At 37.9% G+C, this 18187-nt stretch overlaps 1 protein-coding gene across 6 annotated transcripts in view; it reads left to right on the forward strand.

Annotated features, from left to right (window-relative positions):
- FBN1 (fibrillin 1) overlaps window positions 1–18187 on the forward strand; it is a 158435-nt gene that overhangs the window by 54845 nt on the left and 85403 nt on the right. For 4 of the 6 annotated variants that reach the window (XM_084532053.1, XM_084532057.1, XM_084532055.1 and 1 more), the window contains 6 exons: window positions 706–903; window positions 4219–4344; window positions 8863–8988; window positions 12770–12928; window positions 16257–16424; window positions 17732–17872. In XM_084532053.1, the coding sequence (XP_084388179.1) occupies window positions 706–903; window positions 4219–4344; window positions 8863–8988; window positions 12770–12928; window positions 16257–16424; window positions 17732–17872 (918 nt within the window). Of the gene's footprint in view, window positions 1–705; window positions 904–4218; window positions 4345–7790; window positions 7931–8862; window positions 8989–12769; window positions 12929–14205; window positions 14793–16256; window positions 16425–17731; window positions 17873–18187 lie in introns of those variants that run through there. The other 2 variants (XM_084532058.1, XM_084532056.1) reach the window with 2 other exon arrangements.

Raw genomic sequence — 18187 nt, forward strand, 5'->3', positions numbered from 1 at the left:
AGTGCGCACCCCGGATGTGCAGGAGACAGCTGAATTGGCAGTACCACTGTTTGGTTGTTGCCCTTGGAGAAAGGAACAAAATAAAGTCTACCAGTATTTTATTAACATCTTAGTTTAATTCTTTCTGTTGGATAAGTGGCCTGTCCTACCATAAACAAATCAAAGCAGATGTGTTCCACATGCCCTCCATTCAGCTGTAGGCAAAGCTTACCCATGTATCTGGTACGGCATATGCCTCAATAACAGTGAAAGCTGTCCTTGAAAAACTTCCTGCAGTCTGTATTCTTGTCCCTTGAGACTCATTTGAGAATAACACTTGTGGAAATAAACATATCCTAACTTTTTATCAGTATTATTTTAATTAATGTGTTGAATATTTAAAACAAAGTAGTGTAAAGACCTCCCAAATAGTGTTACTAGAGATTAAACCAAGCTGCAAAGGGGATGTGGAGAATCTTAAATATATAATACCCCTGGTAAAATAGTCACAGTGTATTTGTGGAGCTGCGTATTTTCCTTGGATTTGAATAAGAAGTAAATCTGAGAAAAACCTGTAGCAGAGCACTGCTAAGTGAAATCATTGGGGTAGTAGGGAATTTATGTGCAGAAGTCTTCCTTAAATCTTGTTGCTTTATTGTAAGTTATTATAAGTTTTGTTATGTATTTTTACTGTGATGCTGATTACGTTTCCTGTCTTTGGCACAGATTACAGGACCGGCCCTTGCTTCACTTTGGTAACCAACCAGATGTGCCAGGGACAGCTCAGTGGAATAGTCTGCACAAAAACCCTTTGCTGTGCAACTGTTGGAAGAGCGTGGGGCCACCCCTGTGAAATGTGTCCTGCCCAGCCGCATCCCTGTCGCCGAGGCTTCATTCCAAACATTCGAACGGGGGCCTGTCAAGGTAAGTTAGCAGCAAAGCTTACCCGAAAGCTGCTGAAATTGTTACTGGATTAATCTTAATTGAGTTGCACTGCTGTGAATAACCTGTCCTAAGTCATTCTCGGCTATATGTGTGAAGTATGGAAAAACGTTGTCAAATGCATTACTTCATGATTCAGTGAGTGTCTGATGTTCAAGTGAGTACATTAGTAACTTAGGTCATGTGAGAGCAGCTAGCATCTTAACGAATTTCTCACTGCCAGGAGCCCTTTCCCTTGGTTCTGTAGCATGTTTCTCAGAGTATACCACTCAGCCATTCCACGGAGGATTTTATTGTGTTTCAAGAAGTGCTCAAAACATACATCAATCTGTGGTGATGCTGTTCCATTTATCTGGTGTGGGATTTTTTTAGGTAAAATTTGTTGGGTTTGGATTCATCTTAGGTGTCTTATCTCTTGAGCTACACTGCTTCAACCTGGAGAAAAGTGCACATCATGACATTTTCAAATGCCTTATTATACTTATTGTAAATTTTATACAATTTTGGAAATGCATTTGCATTTGTTTCAAATCGTAAAATCCACCCAGATGTTGCTTACTTCTTTCTAAGCATGCCTTACCATAGAAAGTCCTTACTCTGCTTTTGGCTTTTATTCTAGTACTTCCAGCTGTATAAATTCTTTTATTGTCTGGATGTCTGGCAGGAAACAGGAGAAAGTTAACAGGGGCAGCTATGTATTAAACTGATGTGGATTATAAATTCCCAGGGCCGTATCTTTGGGACTAGTTTATTTCGATCTGTCTAACATTTTCTAATAAGTTACAGTATTTTTTAAAATAGGGAAGATAAAGATTATAAATCTACAAGTAATTTTATTTAATCATCAAATTCTTGTGAAGGACTTCAAGACATTCCATTGTATTAAAAAATGTAGATATCTGTCACAGGCTAAGTCCTGGTTGGTGCCTGCAGACAGGCATGGTGAACTTCAACATGGGCATGTTTGCGTATGCTGCATAACGTGTACATATTCTGACCTCAGCCAATCTGTTCTCCTCTCACTGTTAAAAGTCAGAACTAAATTGTGCAGAAATCTGTAAATTAACATTCTGGACAGTTCTGAGATTGTATGTGCATAAATATGTGGCCCACACCCCTGACCTCATGCCACACCTAGTTATAGCCCACTTGTTTGTGTCATGGAAAAGTTGCGGTGACCTCTCTGATGGTTTTGTGCAGTTCACAATAAGGCTACCTCCGCTTGCTGCACATTTCTTTGCATGCAGCTACATTTATGCTAATCCGTATGCAGTGCCAGCACAGTTTTGGCCATGTATATTTGACCTGTACTTTCCAGTTTTCTTTTCTCTTGTAATGTGTTCATAATTTCAACAGGTCTGCTATGGAACCACATATTAGCTTTATTTTTCATACAATTGTACTAAATCCAATCCTTTTGAAATCAGATAACATCCATTCAGACTGAAGACATTTCAGGGCTTTCACATCCATATTCAATCTAAGTAAATAAAAGCAGGTTAAATAAAATCCAGGTTCTCTGAAGAGAAAAGAAACCATTATTATTGTGTGGAGAAATCAGAAGAAATAAAATGGAGGGGAGGACAAGTTTATTTTAAAAAATAAATAGAATATCACTGCCTACAGTTTGACTTTGTCTGACTAAAAGTTAAATTAGTATTACAGATGAGATTTCTTAAAGATACAAACTATGAAAATGAAAGCCAAAACGTGGGATTTTGAAACAGACATTGTGACTCAGGAGCATAAGTTCTATTTTTTTATTTTAAATTCAGGGCAATGCCATGAAGTCTGGCTTGACTGTTGTTACTGTAGCGCAGCATTTGGGTTTAGCTCAGGTTCCAGCAGCAGTATGACAGTGTCAGTGGGTGCTGTGCTGATTGTCTGTGCCTCCTAGCACCTGGGTTAGCTCAGGCACAGCACTGCTGTGGCTCTGCTGTGGCACTCTGTGACCCAGTTCATCACTGGGGGATCTTTACATAATGCTCTGCAATGTGGTACAGATATGCCCCATGGCGTTGCTGAAACTTCCTACTTGTGGCTCCCAGGGAAATTGCCTCTTGGCCTTTTGTACAGACATAATACTTTGCTTTTCAGACTGCAAGACACATTGCAGCTGACTCTCTGGGATTTATACAGGGAGATTTGAAGGCGTCATCTCCTTCAGCCTGTGGTCCTGTGTAGAAACTGATCCTAGCTTGAAGCCCAAGATTTCAAGAAATGGGGTTTTGCCAGCAGCAGCTAGTACCCCTTGGGAAGCTGTGTGTAAGCACAGGTGTTTGGGGTGCAGAGTGGTGACTGCTCTGCTTGCTCCCAAAGGACTAGGGAGCCACAGACACAGGGCAGCCCTCAGGGGACTGGGAGCCAGACCTCCCTTGTCTCCTATGGCAACGTTAGTCCTCCTCCTTTAATCTCTTTTCTCTAGCTATTACTAAGCCATTGCAATACTTCTGCAGCTTAGTGATGACACACGTTGTTGTGCTAAAATAGCTGTCAGGCCAGAAAGTGGGGCTTCTTGAAAATGTTTGTCTTGTGTTTCCTACCTACCCTGTGGTACTATCTTTGTCATTTTTTTCTTAAGTGACAAATTAGAAGGAAGAGAAAAGTAAAGGAAAAAGCTATAAAGAAAGAAAGAAACAACAAAAAATAGACAAAGCTATGAATGTCTAAGTAGGTGATTAATAATGCCTCTGGAGACATTAATTATGGCTATGGAACTCCTTGAGTCAAATCCTAACCACAGCTTAAGGTCATTGATGCTGAACTTACTGGAGTGTGAGGAGTTAATCATTTCCACCAATAATGACCATGCAATTCCCTCTGTAAGGCCTCTCCATGCACATCACACACTGCTCCTCCACTGATTTGGGGCTCCTGCATCTCAGCACTCAGGTATATGCTATATGGAGTTGCCAAGTTTTTCAAAGTTGCAAGTGATTTTGGGTGCCCAGCTTCAGACACGCAAAGGAACCTGGGTTGTGGCAGGCTGTATTCTCTGCATCACCATTCCCCAGATGTTTTGGAAAAACAAAGCAATAACAGTTAGATGTTTAATGTCTGTAACAATAATAACCATGTAATTTCTTGCAGAAAATATTTAGATTACTGTACTTAATCATACTTTGCATAGAGTAATTACAAAATTAGTGTCTGACTTCACAAGCAAGTATCATAATATTATCATGGGTGAATGATGGATGTAGGCATATTTACTTTAATTTCTATCTAGACAAATTATTATGGCTATTCTTGAGAAATGAATTTAAAGTGGGTGTTTTTTCCTTTTTTATATGATAGACGTGGATGAATGCCAAGCCATCCCTGGGATCTGTCAAGGGGGAAATTGCATTAATACTGTTGGATCTTTTGAGTGCAAATGCCCAGCTGGACACAAGTTTAATGAAGTGACACAAAAATGTGATGGTAAGAACTTTCAGAACTTTCTTCTGCAACTAAAGGGGGGAAGTCTTCTTTTTGGGGCCAACTTTGTTTAGGAGTTTGTTACAAACTTTCCAGTCTCTTCTGCCATGAACATGCAAACAGCATTCTTCACAGCAAATATGAATAACAGTCATTTCTCCTTCTAAAACAGAGAATCTTAAATATTGGCCCTGCAGCTTTTTCCAGCCTTTTATTCATGTAACATTTTGCAGACTTAAAGGTACATCTGAAACGAGTTAAACATTAAAGCTGAAAATGTTTTTAACTGATATGTTACTTTAAAAATGCTTGAGGCACATGTCTCTCTGTGGATCTTTTAACCAAAAAGTATATATGACTGGAAGGTTCAACACATCCCCACCTACTCAGTTAAACTGTATGTGACATTAATGAGAATTTTACACTGCTGAGTGAAGACCACAGGACTATGGTCTAAACTCATCCTTATGGTTGCAGATATTAAAGAAGGGCAAACATTTTGTCTTTCCTTATTGGTAATCCTAATTTGGAAGTTTAGCAGGTGCTAGATATTAGCATTGAGATTTGCACTGCATGATTATTGAATCTTGAGAATTTTTAACTGTGATTTGATAATGGTTTTTCTTCTCTGTAGTATAATAATCAGGCATAGATACTGCAATTCTAATTTTTGAAGGGAAAATCTGAGTATTAATCACTGGCTTCTTTACTGTTCCACTGACTTTGGTGGCAGAGGGTCTGTCCCCAGAGTATTTTCTGAATGTCCTGCTTTTCTGTTACTTGACAAGCATTTAGCACCTTGCAGATTAAGCCTTCAGAAAGATGAAATGATGAAGAATGACCTCTACAGCTTAAGGTGATTGTGTAAGGGAGGTGTGCATCCACCACCCTTTCTTATGTCAGGTGCCTTTAAGGAAGTACTCAAAATTTTGTAGTCATTTTGGAAGAATTATGACAGTCTTTCAAAAGGAAAATCCGTATTTCAAGAAAAAAATCATAATTCAATTACGTGTTAGGGAAAGCAATTTCAGAAGAGTGTGTACATAGCATGGCTTTCATATTGACTGCCAGAATTTCTGGTTTTGGCAGAAAGTAGCCCAGCTTCATGGTAGAACAACATTACAAGTATTTCCTTCAGTGGATGAAGTATCAAGAACAGGATGAATAGGAAAGACTGAACATGTGCCTTGTTAAGTATTAATACTGAGTTCTTTTACATCTAGTGTTAATACTGTTAAGTATTAAAACTGAGAACCTCAGGCTTGCTGCATTGTATAAACATTGCTATGGTGTTTTTTGATTGTGAAATCATACTTAAAAAAAAAAATAAAAAGAAAAGAACACCTTCAGAGCCTGCAATTCTTCTAACAGTTGAGAATGATTGACTATCCCAAGAACCTGGGATAACTTGGTTCATTTCCAAGCCTTGCCACAAATTTTGTGCACCATCATGTGAAATCTCTTCGTGAAATTTCTTAGCTGCAAAGATGGGATAGACTTTCTTTTATTTTATACCTGTTCATTGTTGAACTTCAGCAGACAGAGATTTACCTCCAGTACATTTTCATATAAAATGTACCATGCAATTTTCGTGAAAGCCTTGTAGGTATTAATAAAATTGAAAGAATTGAAAGTAGCAGCCCTATACCAGCATCATGAAATAGGACAGTGATTCGATAGTTAAGAACATAGTCATGTAACAGCTGAATATCCATTCTGCTTTCCTGAATTATCCCTTTAAGTTGAAATTTCCACTATAAGACAAGGTGTTTGGCTTATTGCAATTAATTATAATTAATTCTATCACATAATAATAAACATATGATCATGTACTTGGTTTAACTTCTTGTCCAGCAGATAGGATTTCTGGCAGGTGTAACATCTCCTTGGTCCCTGGTTTCATAGACCTGGGAGCTACCTGCTGAATTACTAGCACCATTTTATTGTGGGTCCCAGCTCAAGTAAGATCATGACAGAAATCATAAGGTATAGTGAGACATCAGAGCAAGATGGGAAAAAGAGAAGTGTCAGACAAAGTCCTCTTTATTATCAAAGCTGGTGGAAAATTAGATTTTAGGTGTTATGTTATTTCACTGCTTCAAATCAGTATTCCTCTTGCAGTAGTTGCATTAAAGCTGAGATAGATATATTTTTGTGGCGATTGGAGGGAGTAATTTTTCCTAGAGTGACATTCATGTCTGTGAGTACATTGAGTATACTTACCTTGCATGCTTAATAATGACAATATTGCTTATATGAATGTCAACACTAATATAAATAGTGAAATACTGTTTGGATTAGGCTCAACCCTAAAATAAAGAGTGGTGATTTTGCTTTTAAAAAGGTCAGACTCTATATAAACAGTGGCAACACTGACTTTTAGATAAACATTGGTGAATTTGAGTCAGAAGATGCTTGAATCTGATCCATTTACAACTGCATTTTTCTCTGTTAATTAAGGGCTCTATTCAGACCGAAATTCAATTTCCACATTTTTTGTCACTGAGACTTTTGGGACTCCTGCAGAGTATAATCCTGGATCAGAAGCCAGAAGTCTCTTAGCAGTGCTCCCAGGGCAGTAAGGCTGGAGGCTCTGGCAACACCCTTGAAGTAGCACTGAACAAAAAGTCACACCCCTCTCACACACCCAAGCAAGGAATGTGACCCACATCATGACAGCTAGCAAGATGCTAGGGAGGAATGTGTGCACAGGGGGTCCAGGGCCCCGCATAGTTTGGGATGGGACAATCTGCAAAGTTTGGCCATCTGTATGCCACCCCAGTCCCTTTACTCCTTTACCGGAAAGGCAAGGGGCCACAAAGATAGCAGACCATCCAATTCTTTACCTAGGGAAAAAAGAATTGATCATTTTTATATTACTATCTTCCCAGGAAAAGGAAAAGAGAAATCCTCTCTACTTGATACAAAGCACATTAATGGGCCTGTGGGACTTCGGGTGTTCCCCCATCTGTTGGGGCCAAATTCCAATTTAGGCGTTACATTTAAATTCTTCAAATCATTTATAATGACTACAATATTATTCATTCCTTGCCTTGGTGTGTTGGGTGGTGTTGCAGTATTTCATCTCAGAAATTTTTGTGGTTGGTGAAATCATTATTTTAGCCATGTGTCTATCTGTTTGTACATCTCTGGAGAAGAGGTTGTATAGAGAGAGTCCTGTGATACCATGATTTCTGGCAGGATTCTCCCTTTCAGGAGAGCTAGCTCTGCTCAGTGATCTTAGATGGCTGTGACAGCGAGTTGTCACTGATCACTCTAAAAGTAACCTGCCTTTCTGGTTTGCTTTACTGATTCTTCTTGTAGGTACCAGAGAAAAAAGTGAGTTATTTTCAAGCTCAGCTGGACTCCAGGTTCCTAGATGAGAGCAGTGCTAAGTAGATACAGCTATAATGTTAAGACAGTCACTGAAAACCAGGGGGGAAGTAACAACACAGCACAGGCGGGCTATTGATGGTAATTAAGGAGCAGCTGAGACTGGCATAGGCTGTTTTTTGCAGGACTGTAAATAACATGAACTCCTAAGCATGGAAGAAACCTTCCCTCTGTTCATGTATGCAGCAATGATCAGGTATAAGATGTGTGTTATTTTCTCCAACAGAAATTGAAAAAATTTCTGCGTTAGATATATGCTGATGATTTAGTATATGGTTTAAAAATTGTTAGTGATGGTACGGTATGGTTGTTTTTGTTTTTTTTTTAATTACTGACAAAATCTGGAGAGAAAAAAATCTGACGTGCTAGATATTCTGTGGTAGATATTTCAGTGTGGTAGATATTTCAGTTTCTAGAAATCTGTAGTGTCAAGCAATTTGTTGAAATTTCAGTACATTCACTTAGTGGCTTTTTATTGCCAGAGAAACAGGTGAGGAACAGAAAGGTAGTTTTTGTTGCTTGTAGTCATTGTGCTTTGTGCTACAATCCTGTTGGATTGCATTAGTTAACTAGTACCTATCTGGTCAGTTTTGTATGGGGGATTTTTAAGGAAAAAACAAATACAGTAAGGGTAGGCAATTTAGTAGGTGCCACAGATCCCTTTAAATCAGGGTTGCCTGTCTGGTGCCAGAAGATGCTGTGCTGCTGGAGATACCAAAAGACGTAACAGTTATGTTCCTGATCACTACCAATTTTCTTAATCCTAGTGTGCAGAATTCAAATTGGCAGTTATTGCTTACTTACAGTTAGTAAATCCTTTCTGCAGCTTTAGATTTTCATTCATCATTATTAAGCAGCAAAACAAACTGACCTTTTGCAGTTTATAGATATAATATGACCTTAGATTCTGTGTCACTTGCATTTATAAGATAGCTAACAAAAGATCCTGATCCTGGTTTGAAACTGCTGATTGTGTCCCTAGTACATAAGTTGAGAGGGGTATCAGACTTGAATTTGATCATCAATGATCAATTTGATCATGAATTTGATCATTAATGTTAATTATAAAACAACTTTTCTCATGCCTAATACAGCTAATCTGACCCTGCTTCTCTTTTTTGCTTTAAGATATTGATGAATGCAGCACCATTCCTGGAATCTGTGATGGAGGAGAGTGTTCAAACACAGTCAGCAGTTATTTCTGCAAGTGTCCTCCAGGGTTTTATACAGCTCCTGATGGCTTAAAATGCATAGGTGAGTAAAATACTGTAAATCATAATACAGTAGGTGTCATGAATCTCAGAAATGGGTAACATTGTACCAGAAATATATTTCACCTTGTGATCTTTAAATCCTTCTTTTATATAAAAGTACATAATGTGCCTATATTTGTATTCCAAAATGAGGCTTTCATTTACAAGATGTTTCCTCTTTCCTTCTTTGTTGTGACCTTCTGTTTAATTTTTTGTATTAGAATTTTTCTGTCATGTCACATTTGTTCTCTTTAAGTAGGCAGAACATATTTAACAATTATACTTGATATTCTTGCTCTTATGTTTGTACTTGGTTTAGTCCATTTAGTTATATTAGAGTGAGTCCAGAATGGGCAGAGGATTATCCAGAGGATTATCTAAGGGCTGGAGCACCTCTCCTGTGAAACCAGGCAGTTCACTGGGGTAGTTCAGCCTGGAGAAGAGAAGGCTTCAGGGAGACCTTATAGTGGCCTTCCAGTACCTAAAAGGGGGCTAGAGAAAGGCTGGGGAGGGACTCTGTCAGGGAGTGTAGTGATAGGACAAGAAGTAGTGGCTTGATACTCAAAAAGGGTAATTTAGATTAGATATTCAGAAGAAATTCTTTACTATGAGGGTGGTGAGGCATTGGAACAGGTTGAGCTCTTTGTTGTTTAGTACCTTTGGTATATAATGATTTGGGAAAAATTTGAACAAAAATAACTTCACAGAGAAAAGTACCAAATGATATTAATTTTCCCAAGAGTTCTGGAAGTAGTTTGGGTTATGATTCATTTTGAATCATTCTATGTGAGTGCCATTCTATTTCTGCAGGTTGTGAGAAATAGACTGTTTCTTGCATTATCAAGAACAGAATTTTAGTAGATTAGACGTGTACTATATACGCTTAAAATGCTGGTTGAGCATTACTCATTGGTTCAGATGAATAGCTCCTAAATGACAATCATTAAATCATTGATTACCATTTGTAGTTAATATTTATGAAGGATATTTTTGCACTTTTATGTAGCAAAAAACTTCTGTGGAGATGCTCAACTGCTATTTGCGTTTTACTTTTTATATTCATTGCTCAGTCAGGTTTGCCCAACATTCCCCTCCATTCCTGCAGTTTTCCAGCCTTTTTTACCCACTGTATTTGCAGTCTGAAATAGTTTAGCTAAAGAATGGGGTACTTAAATGATGACAGGCTATGTTAAGTAATATGCCAGACCATGAACCATCATTGAAATTTTGGCTTCGTGTCCAAGGCAAAACGTGCTAAATGGGAAGCATTGTTAATTAGCTGCAGATATTTTGGATTTTGTCTAATACGCAGACTGTTTACTTGCTATATTAACAGGGATGGAACCCAAATCTGTATTAGAGATGGGCAAAACATGTAATCTTGATTTAATTACAACATGCCTGTCTTAAGTGAAAAGTGTTAGCTGAACGTGTCTATTCTGTTAGAGATGAGGAAATGCTTCTGAGAAATGTATCCCTTATGGGACTCAAATGGAGCAGCACTGAAGCCAAATATCCAAAGGGAGAACTGGGAGTTCCATTATGACAAATCTTAAAAATTAGAATAGATGAAGCAAATGGAGCTGGAGAGTAGAAATAAAAGCGAAACATCTCAACCAAAGTACATCGAGAGTGCTATTAAGAAAGCTTATAAACCTGGTTCTGGCTTTCATAAATTTGTTTGCTCTGTGTTACTTTTAGATTACTTTTTTTTTTTTTCCTTCCAAAAATTCCTGAAAGCTATATTCAGTGATTATTTTTTTTTTTAAATTTCGAAATAGTTTTTAGTGAAAAATATTATAATTGTTAAATCTGAAAATGTATTTGTGAATAGAAAAATGTTTTTCCCTCTATTTTTGACCTTACGCGTGTTTTCCCTTTTGCAACAGAAAATAAAAGAGAAAAAAGAACTAAATAAGGAAAGAATTATGGAAATTTAATATTAATATTGATATAATATTATAAATTTAATATTAATATTAATAAATTTATTATTTCCATAATTCAGAATTATTTCCAGAATATGGAAAATACTCCTAATAAGTAAAAACTCACAAATTTACCTTCATTTTCTGAAAGTGTTGTAGCTTTTGGATAAGCTCGTATGCCTGTAGGCAGACAAAGATGTTTGCTCTTTGTTTATCTTTGTTTATCTTTGTTTATCTTTTTATGGCACGTTGCGTGCTTGCACAGAACCCACATAGACACTTTTCCCACTTCTGTCCATTACTGCATTCACTTGTTTCAGAACTTCGTACTGACCAAAACTGATAAGACTGAATTACAGGGGTTAGGGATGGTTACAGTCCTCCCTTCCTGCCCATGCACCCCACCATCACGCCAAACATCTGAATGTACCTCTCCTTTGTGTGAAGAGGAGACTGTGTAACAAATGCAGTGGAGAACAGTTTGCATCAGAGCTTTCTTTGATTTCAAAATGGTAGATCAAGGACTACGTGTGCTTGGCAGTTCAGTTGGGTACCAGGAGGCCAGTAACAGAACTGAATAGATTTTTTTTTTTTTTTTGTCTATTTCAGAATTCCGTTGTATCATAACAAGAGTAAACTGAAGTTTGAAAACAAAGACCAACTGTTTTTGTTTTTGTTTTAGCTGTACTGCCAGTAATATCCGTGTTCATGGTTCCAGCTAATAAAACAAAGAACCATCACAGGCTCTCCCAACATATCACTATATATCAATTTCCTCAAAATAATAAGAAACTTCCCTGCTTCTTTATTTATTTATTTATTTATTTATTTTTACTTGTCCACTAGAATATCTAGTAAACTCTGGAAAGCACTGGTTAGACAGATGAATGCCTTGCCTTGTATAACTGAGATACTGTTTCTTTTGTGCATGGTGTCTGCTGTTGTAAGGTTTTATCTGTAACTTTTTCCACTACATTTTGACAGCAAATGTTTGTGCATTTTAAAAACAAACTTGATCTGGTTTATCATGCAGCATCAAATCACTCTACAGTTTTTATGGAATTTGACGTGGTATGACGTATTGTGAAACAATTGCTCAGAGCTTTGTATTTATCACAAGATTACTTTATTCTATTTTTTTGCTCCCATATACATTTTCTTTCCCATTTCTAAGGTAGGGTATCTTCTGTACAATGTTGTTAGAGCTGAGTGTACGAAATCTGGGTATGGGATGTTCATTGTACAGCACATGCTTACCCTTTTCAGATAAGAAGACAGTATGTTTCCCTAAACAATGTGACGGTACTAGTTAAAGCTGTGCTGCTCTCTCTTGCCTGCAAGCCTATATCTTGTCAAATCACTACCTACTTCAGCTGGGGAAGGCGTGACAAATGAAATATAAATTACTCCTTTGAGATCTGCAATGCTGTGAATTTTTGCTATGTATCAGTGGCTTTGAAATAAAGCTTAAACTGAACTGATCTAGTACTATCTATCTATCTATCTATAGTACTAACTATAGAGTTGACACTGGAATTTTTCTTTGGAGGCCCTGCATATTTTGTATACTGAATACCCATTTCCATTCTGTTTTTCCTCCTCTAATTCATTGCTACCACGTTTCACTTTGGCTTTCACACAGGAGGTATTTCACCTGTGTTGAATCCCACATAGACCAAATTTTATCCAGATTTTTGTGGGTTTCTGCCTTTGGTTTTCTTTTTCTTTTTTAATGTTGAAAACGCTGTATCATTGATCATGTAATCAAAGAAGAAAAATGGGACCTGTCTTTTTTGTTAAAGTCACATTCCTCATTGAACTGATGATTATGTATCCATTTTTTTCTCTTGGTAGATGTGCGTCCTGGATACTGCTTCTCTTCCCTGACGAATGGGCGCTGCAGCAATCAGCTCCCCCAGCCTTTGTCCAAAATGCAGTGTTGCTGTGACAGTGGCCGATGCTGGTCTTCTGGTGCAGCTGGTGCTCCTGAAATGTGTCCGATCAGATCCACTGGTATGAATCCACCTGTATTCTGAGTGTGATTGAACATTGAATTAGGCAGCCATTTTCTTTCATCAGTAGTATTTTTGTCACAGGATCACACACAACAGTTGAGGCTAGAAGACACATTGAGAGATGGTTTTATCCAGCCCCGCTGCTCAGAGCATGGTCTCCTATGGCAGGAATGCCAATAGGCTAGGGCATGCAAACATTATCAGAGGATTTTATCAGTAGCTAGTTGATGTTTTGTAGCCTGGATATTCTGACCCTACCTGACTGAGGTGTTGTTTTCAACATCCTCTTTAGGCTCAAGTTAGTCCAGAGCTTTCTAATAGATCCGTCTACAATTTCATTCTCATTGGAAAACTGGTTTTCTTTCTCGTATGTCTAGCTGTTCGAGGTGCCATTCTCGAATTTGACACAGAACATGGTTTCTGTCTGACACCAAAACGTGTTGTGCTTTAGTGCCTCACTGCTTATTGAGATCCCCAGATAACATGAATCTGGAATTTACAGAAGATGGTGAGCAGATTGTGAAACTAAGTGTGAGGGGGTAGAGGAAAGATGTTTTGAGTTTGTTCAGGAGTGGAGACTTAATGAAATGCTTTAGAAATGAAGAACACAAGAAGCTTAAGGATTGCTAGGAGGAGCTCAAGGGAGGTGCAGGGTTTAGGGAGAATTTGGGGTCATAACACTACTGCAGTATAACTGAAGAAATTGTCAAAGAATACATATGGGAGTGCTTATTATTCTTGTTTTTAACCCTTTGACTGAAACTGTAATACTGAAGCAGAGAGATAAGATCAAAACTGTGGGAGGTATCTTCCTGGTTCTGTCACTATCTCGTTAATAATATTTAAACATCTTAAATATCCACGATTGACTAGAATAATGCTAAGAACATAGTATAATCTATCGACGATCACCTGAAATTGGAAGAGGATGGGACAACTCTCAATCTTAACATAGTCCCTGTTTTCTTTACATACTTTCTAATTATTCATATCTAACTGCTGAATAAGCTGGGTGGAAAAGTGAAGTAATTTGGCACAGGCCACAGACTGAGACATATCGTGGAAAAAGAGCTAGAACTCAGACTTCCTGATGCAACAATCTATACAAGGTCTCCCAAGATCATGGCTATATTCCACTTTTTTCTTCTAACTTGGGATATAGATTGAGACTGAACTTTCTCTTTTCAAAGATGCTTTGAAATATTTGAAAAGCCTTACCTGTATGCAAGGTATTGCTGTCATTATTTAATCATGTTCATTTATTCCTCAATATAGCCTGAGAAAGCAAGATGCAGAATTTAGAGCTATCAGCGAAGAGTACCAATGGCCCAAAGTCTCTCTAATTCTGAAATGGAAGCACACAGCGATATGAAGTGGAGTACTGGTTGCATAATGTAACCAAGTAGCTGCATTTTCAATGTGGGCAGCAGACCAGATGGTACTATAAAATAGGCTGTTTATTGCTGGAAATTATACGTGGAGATTAAAGTTGCAATAAAAAAGGCTTGCACTGTATTTCTTTGCATAACACAGCAATAATTGTTTATATGGAGTGACACTTCGCATTGACACTGCAAATAATTCAAAAGTGGTGTGTCAGGCACCCAGCCACATGTGTGTTCAGTTCTCACCTAAACCATTTGCTCATGTGTGCTGATTGCATTCGTGGGCAGCCCCAATGCTGTGACTTCTTTTTGTGTGGAAATTCTCAGCTCTTGGTCAATTGCCTTTGGGTACTTGAGCATTACCAATCTGGAGTGAAAAAGAAATAAAGTATTTCCTTTCACAGAAACTAATCACTAGGTTGTAGAAAACGGATGATTAGAAAATTGACTATTAAAACTACTGTTGTTAGAAAGAAATTGCACGCTGTTGTTTGTGAACGTACTTAAGTGGACACTTCCTTCTGAATGTCTCTGTGTCTATTTTATCACAGATCACTGACAGAATGGATTCAGCTTACTTATGAATAGGCAAAATAGAAAACTAGAACAAAACAAGCAAAATACAATACAATCTTACGAATGATTTAAAGATTAAGTCACACTAAAACAGTAGAGGGGAATGCAGTGATGTATGAAACAAACTGATCACCTAAGAGTATGAAAATAAACACAAAGACAAAACACAAACACAATCAGGAAAAGCAGAATTTGGGGCTACCATATTTATTTAACAAAACCTCCGTGATTCAGGAAGAATTTCTAATATGTTTTACAGGTGAAAATAAAAGCAGGATGAAAGTGTTGAAGGCTGAAATACTCAACCTAGATCTTCCAACACTGGATTTGTTTTTCAGTTCTCATTTTTTTATATTGGTTCAGAAATTCATGCATCATTAGCATTTTGTTTTCATTATATAATTCCTCCCTCCAGTTCTGCCATAAACTCTACAATTTTGAAGTTCAAATATACTGGCTGCACAAGTAATTATTTGTGTACACATGAATTGTGGGTGTGAATCAGGTCAGCTGGAAATGTGGTCTTTAATTGTGCGCATTTTTTGCAGCACATCTTCCAAACCCACACTTCCCAAGGACAAAAGGGCTGGGGGCACAAGGAAAAGTGAGTCAGTAGGGCAGATGCCACTAATAAAGATAAACAATAGAAGAATGTGTAACGCTCAGTATAGATAACGTTTACAGCAAAACAAATCATTTTCCCCTTAAGGGAAGGATGAATTTGGTGTGGATCTGACTCAGTTTCTCTTTGACTACATTCCTTAGATTGCACCTCATTTGATTTCTGCTTTTAAGGGCAAACTTCGTTTTCACAATGAAATAGCGCTAGTGTATTCATTCTCTAATTGCTTTTGCCTCATGGTTTATGTTTATATTTCTTTGTTTTAGGGGACTAACTTTTAAGAAATACAGTAGAAACTGTTGTTTGTTTGTTTGTTTTTTCCCAGTGCAGTATTATTCTAGCTTTATGGGAGGTTTTGTGTTAAATTAACTTGGGATCAAGTCCAAAAGTCCTTCTTTTGGTAAATTTTTCACTGAGTTCATCAAAGATTTGATGATTGAAATCAGATTAAGATGAAATTAAGATCAGGTCCCAGTTTGACCATTCAATTTCATATCCAGAAAGTCAGTTATGTTAGCTTTGTACGAGCAGTCTTTTGACAAGCAGCATTAATACCCTCCTTTGGATTAATGACGTGATTCACAGAACAAAGCTTGTTGTTATGAAGAAAATTGTAGGCTCAGAGTTTCCAAATTATTTAGAGTTTGGTATTACTAATCTGACATGCTGTGAAAAGGGGGGAGTTGGATTAAATGGAAAAGCTACAAGAGTCTAAAACAGCAGTCGTGTTTTTCACATTTTAGATGAGTATCGCAAATTGTGCACAGTAGCCGCTCTGCTGCCAGCAAGACCTGACCTTCCTCCGGGTCGTCCTGAAGTCATGCCTCCACCAATCCCTCCTGGTGTTTATCCTCCTCTGGTCCCTCAACAGCCAGAAATTGTCTATCCATCTCGGGCTCCACCACCTCATGGTAAGAAGGAAGTATTGACTTTTTCCTATACCATTTGCATTTAGTTTATATACAAACATGCATTTCTGAGGAGCAGTTTGTTCTCTTCAGCTGTTATCGCTTATTTTATGTGGCCATATAGTTTCTAGATATCCTTCTAATTGTAGCCTGGTTAACATGTATCTTACAGCAAGTGTACCTCATTGGTAGTGTCTTCCTCCTTTCTATAGGATTCCAACATCATATCTTTACTGTCTGTACTGAGATGTATGTATTATAATAGTTACATTACTGTCATTTTAAGGCTATTGCGAGCTTTGCTGCATGTCAACATCATGTAACATGAATAGCTTTTGAACTAAGTTGTGATAGTTACTTTAAAGAGTTTGTCTATGAGAAAGCAGCTTCTTTCAGGTTGTGTTCCTCGCTCTCACTTGGCCAGGTGATATACAGGTAAAAATACTAGTCTGGTGGGCACTGAGGCTGACCCAATGTAAAGAAAGAACTGTTCCAGTGATACACATGAGATAGGTACGGTTTCACTAGAACAACATAGAAGCCAGAGCTGAATAATGACATATTCCTTATTCTGCCCTTTCTCAGGGAATTTACTGAGTACCCAGATAGTTTGCAGTAGGCATGTACCACCTAAAATCACTTGGCCTAACCACATTTTCTTTTGCAAGTAAACACAAGTTCGTTTGACCCATGCTCTGTGCAGATGCAGGCAGGCTCCCTTTGCACTTACACCAGCTGAAACTATTTAGTCTTGGTTCAGCACCAAGCTGAGCTAATAAGCCTAAGAGGCAAAGTATACTAACTCAGGCCTGACACTGCACTGATGTAGCTGCACAGCTTCTGGTCAGCTGGGAGCATGGATAGAACCCGCTCATGTCTGTCTGCCAAAGTCCGTATAGGCATACTTTCCAAGGTTATTCCTGCCCTCTGTCATTGTGTTGTGTTTGAAAATGAAGATAACTGAACCAGTCTTCCTGCTCCTTGTTACAGCTGGCCTTTGATAGAGTCCCTGCAATTCCACACACCTGCTTTTCCCCTGGGTCCAAGCAGTTTTAGGCCATTTTTGTCCTGCAAAAGAGGAAAACTGTATCAGATTTGCCACAATGAAAAAGGCAGTGGTTGTTAGCTGGTTTCAGACAGATCTCTTAGAGACAAAGTGCTGTCTTCTCTCTTCCAGTGCTGATTGTACTATGTAATTCATGTTGTGATGGAAGGTAAATGTTTATTTTTAACGGAAAATGCTGTCCAAGTTGCAGATTACCAAAAATGATTATGATGAGCTATTAAAATATTTTTCCAACTTTTTTCAGTGATCTTGCCGGTGAACTTCACTGACTATTGCCAGTTGTTCCGACATCTCTGCCTTAATGGGCGCTGTATTCCCACTCCTGGGAGCTACCGCTGCGAGTGCAACAAAGGATTCCAATTGGATGTTAGAGGGGAATGCATTGGTATGTGATTTTTTTTTGCTGTAAATCACAGAAGGGAATTTTATTAAACTTTTTTTCTTTTCTAGACAATGTAATAACTCTGAGTTCTTATATAAAATAACCCCCTGCCAAACAAACAAACAACAACAACACACCAAAATAACTTCATATTTAAAAAGACAGCAAAACTTCTTTCAACAGCAGAGTTACTTTTACAGCAGTTTTGTCCTTAAGACAGCATATAACAAATCTTGTAACTTGTCACAAAATTATACCAAATTAAGGATTTCTTATTAATCTGTGATTGTAATGTGTTTCTTAGTGATTTAAAATGAT

This window comes from Aythya ferina (genome assembly GCF_964211825.1).
Source record: "Aythya ferina genome assembly, chromosome: 11".
Taxonomy (NCBI): domain Eukaryota; kingdom Metazoa; phylum Chordata; class Aves; order Anseriformes; family Anatidae; genus Aythya; species Aythya ferina.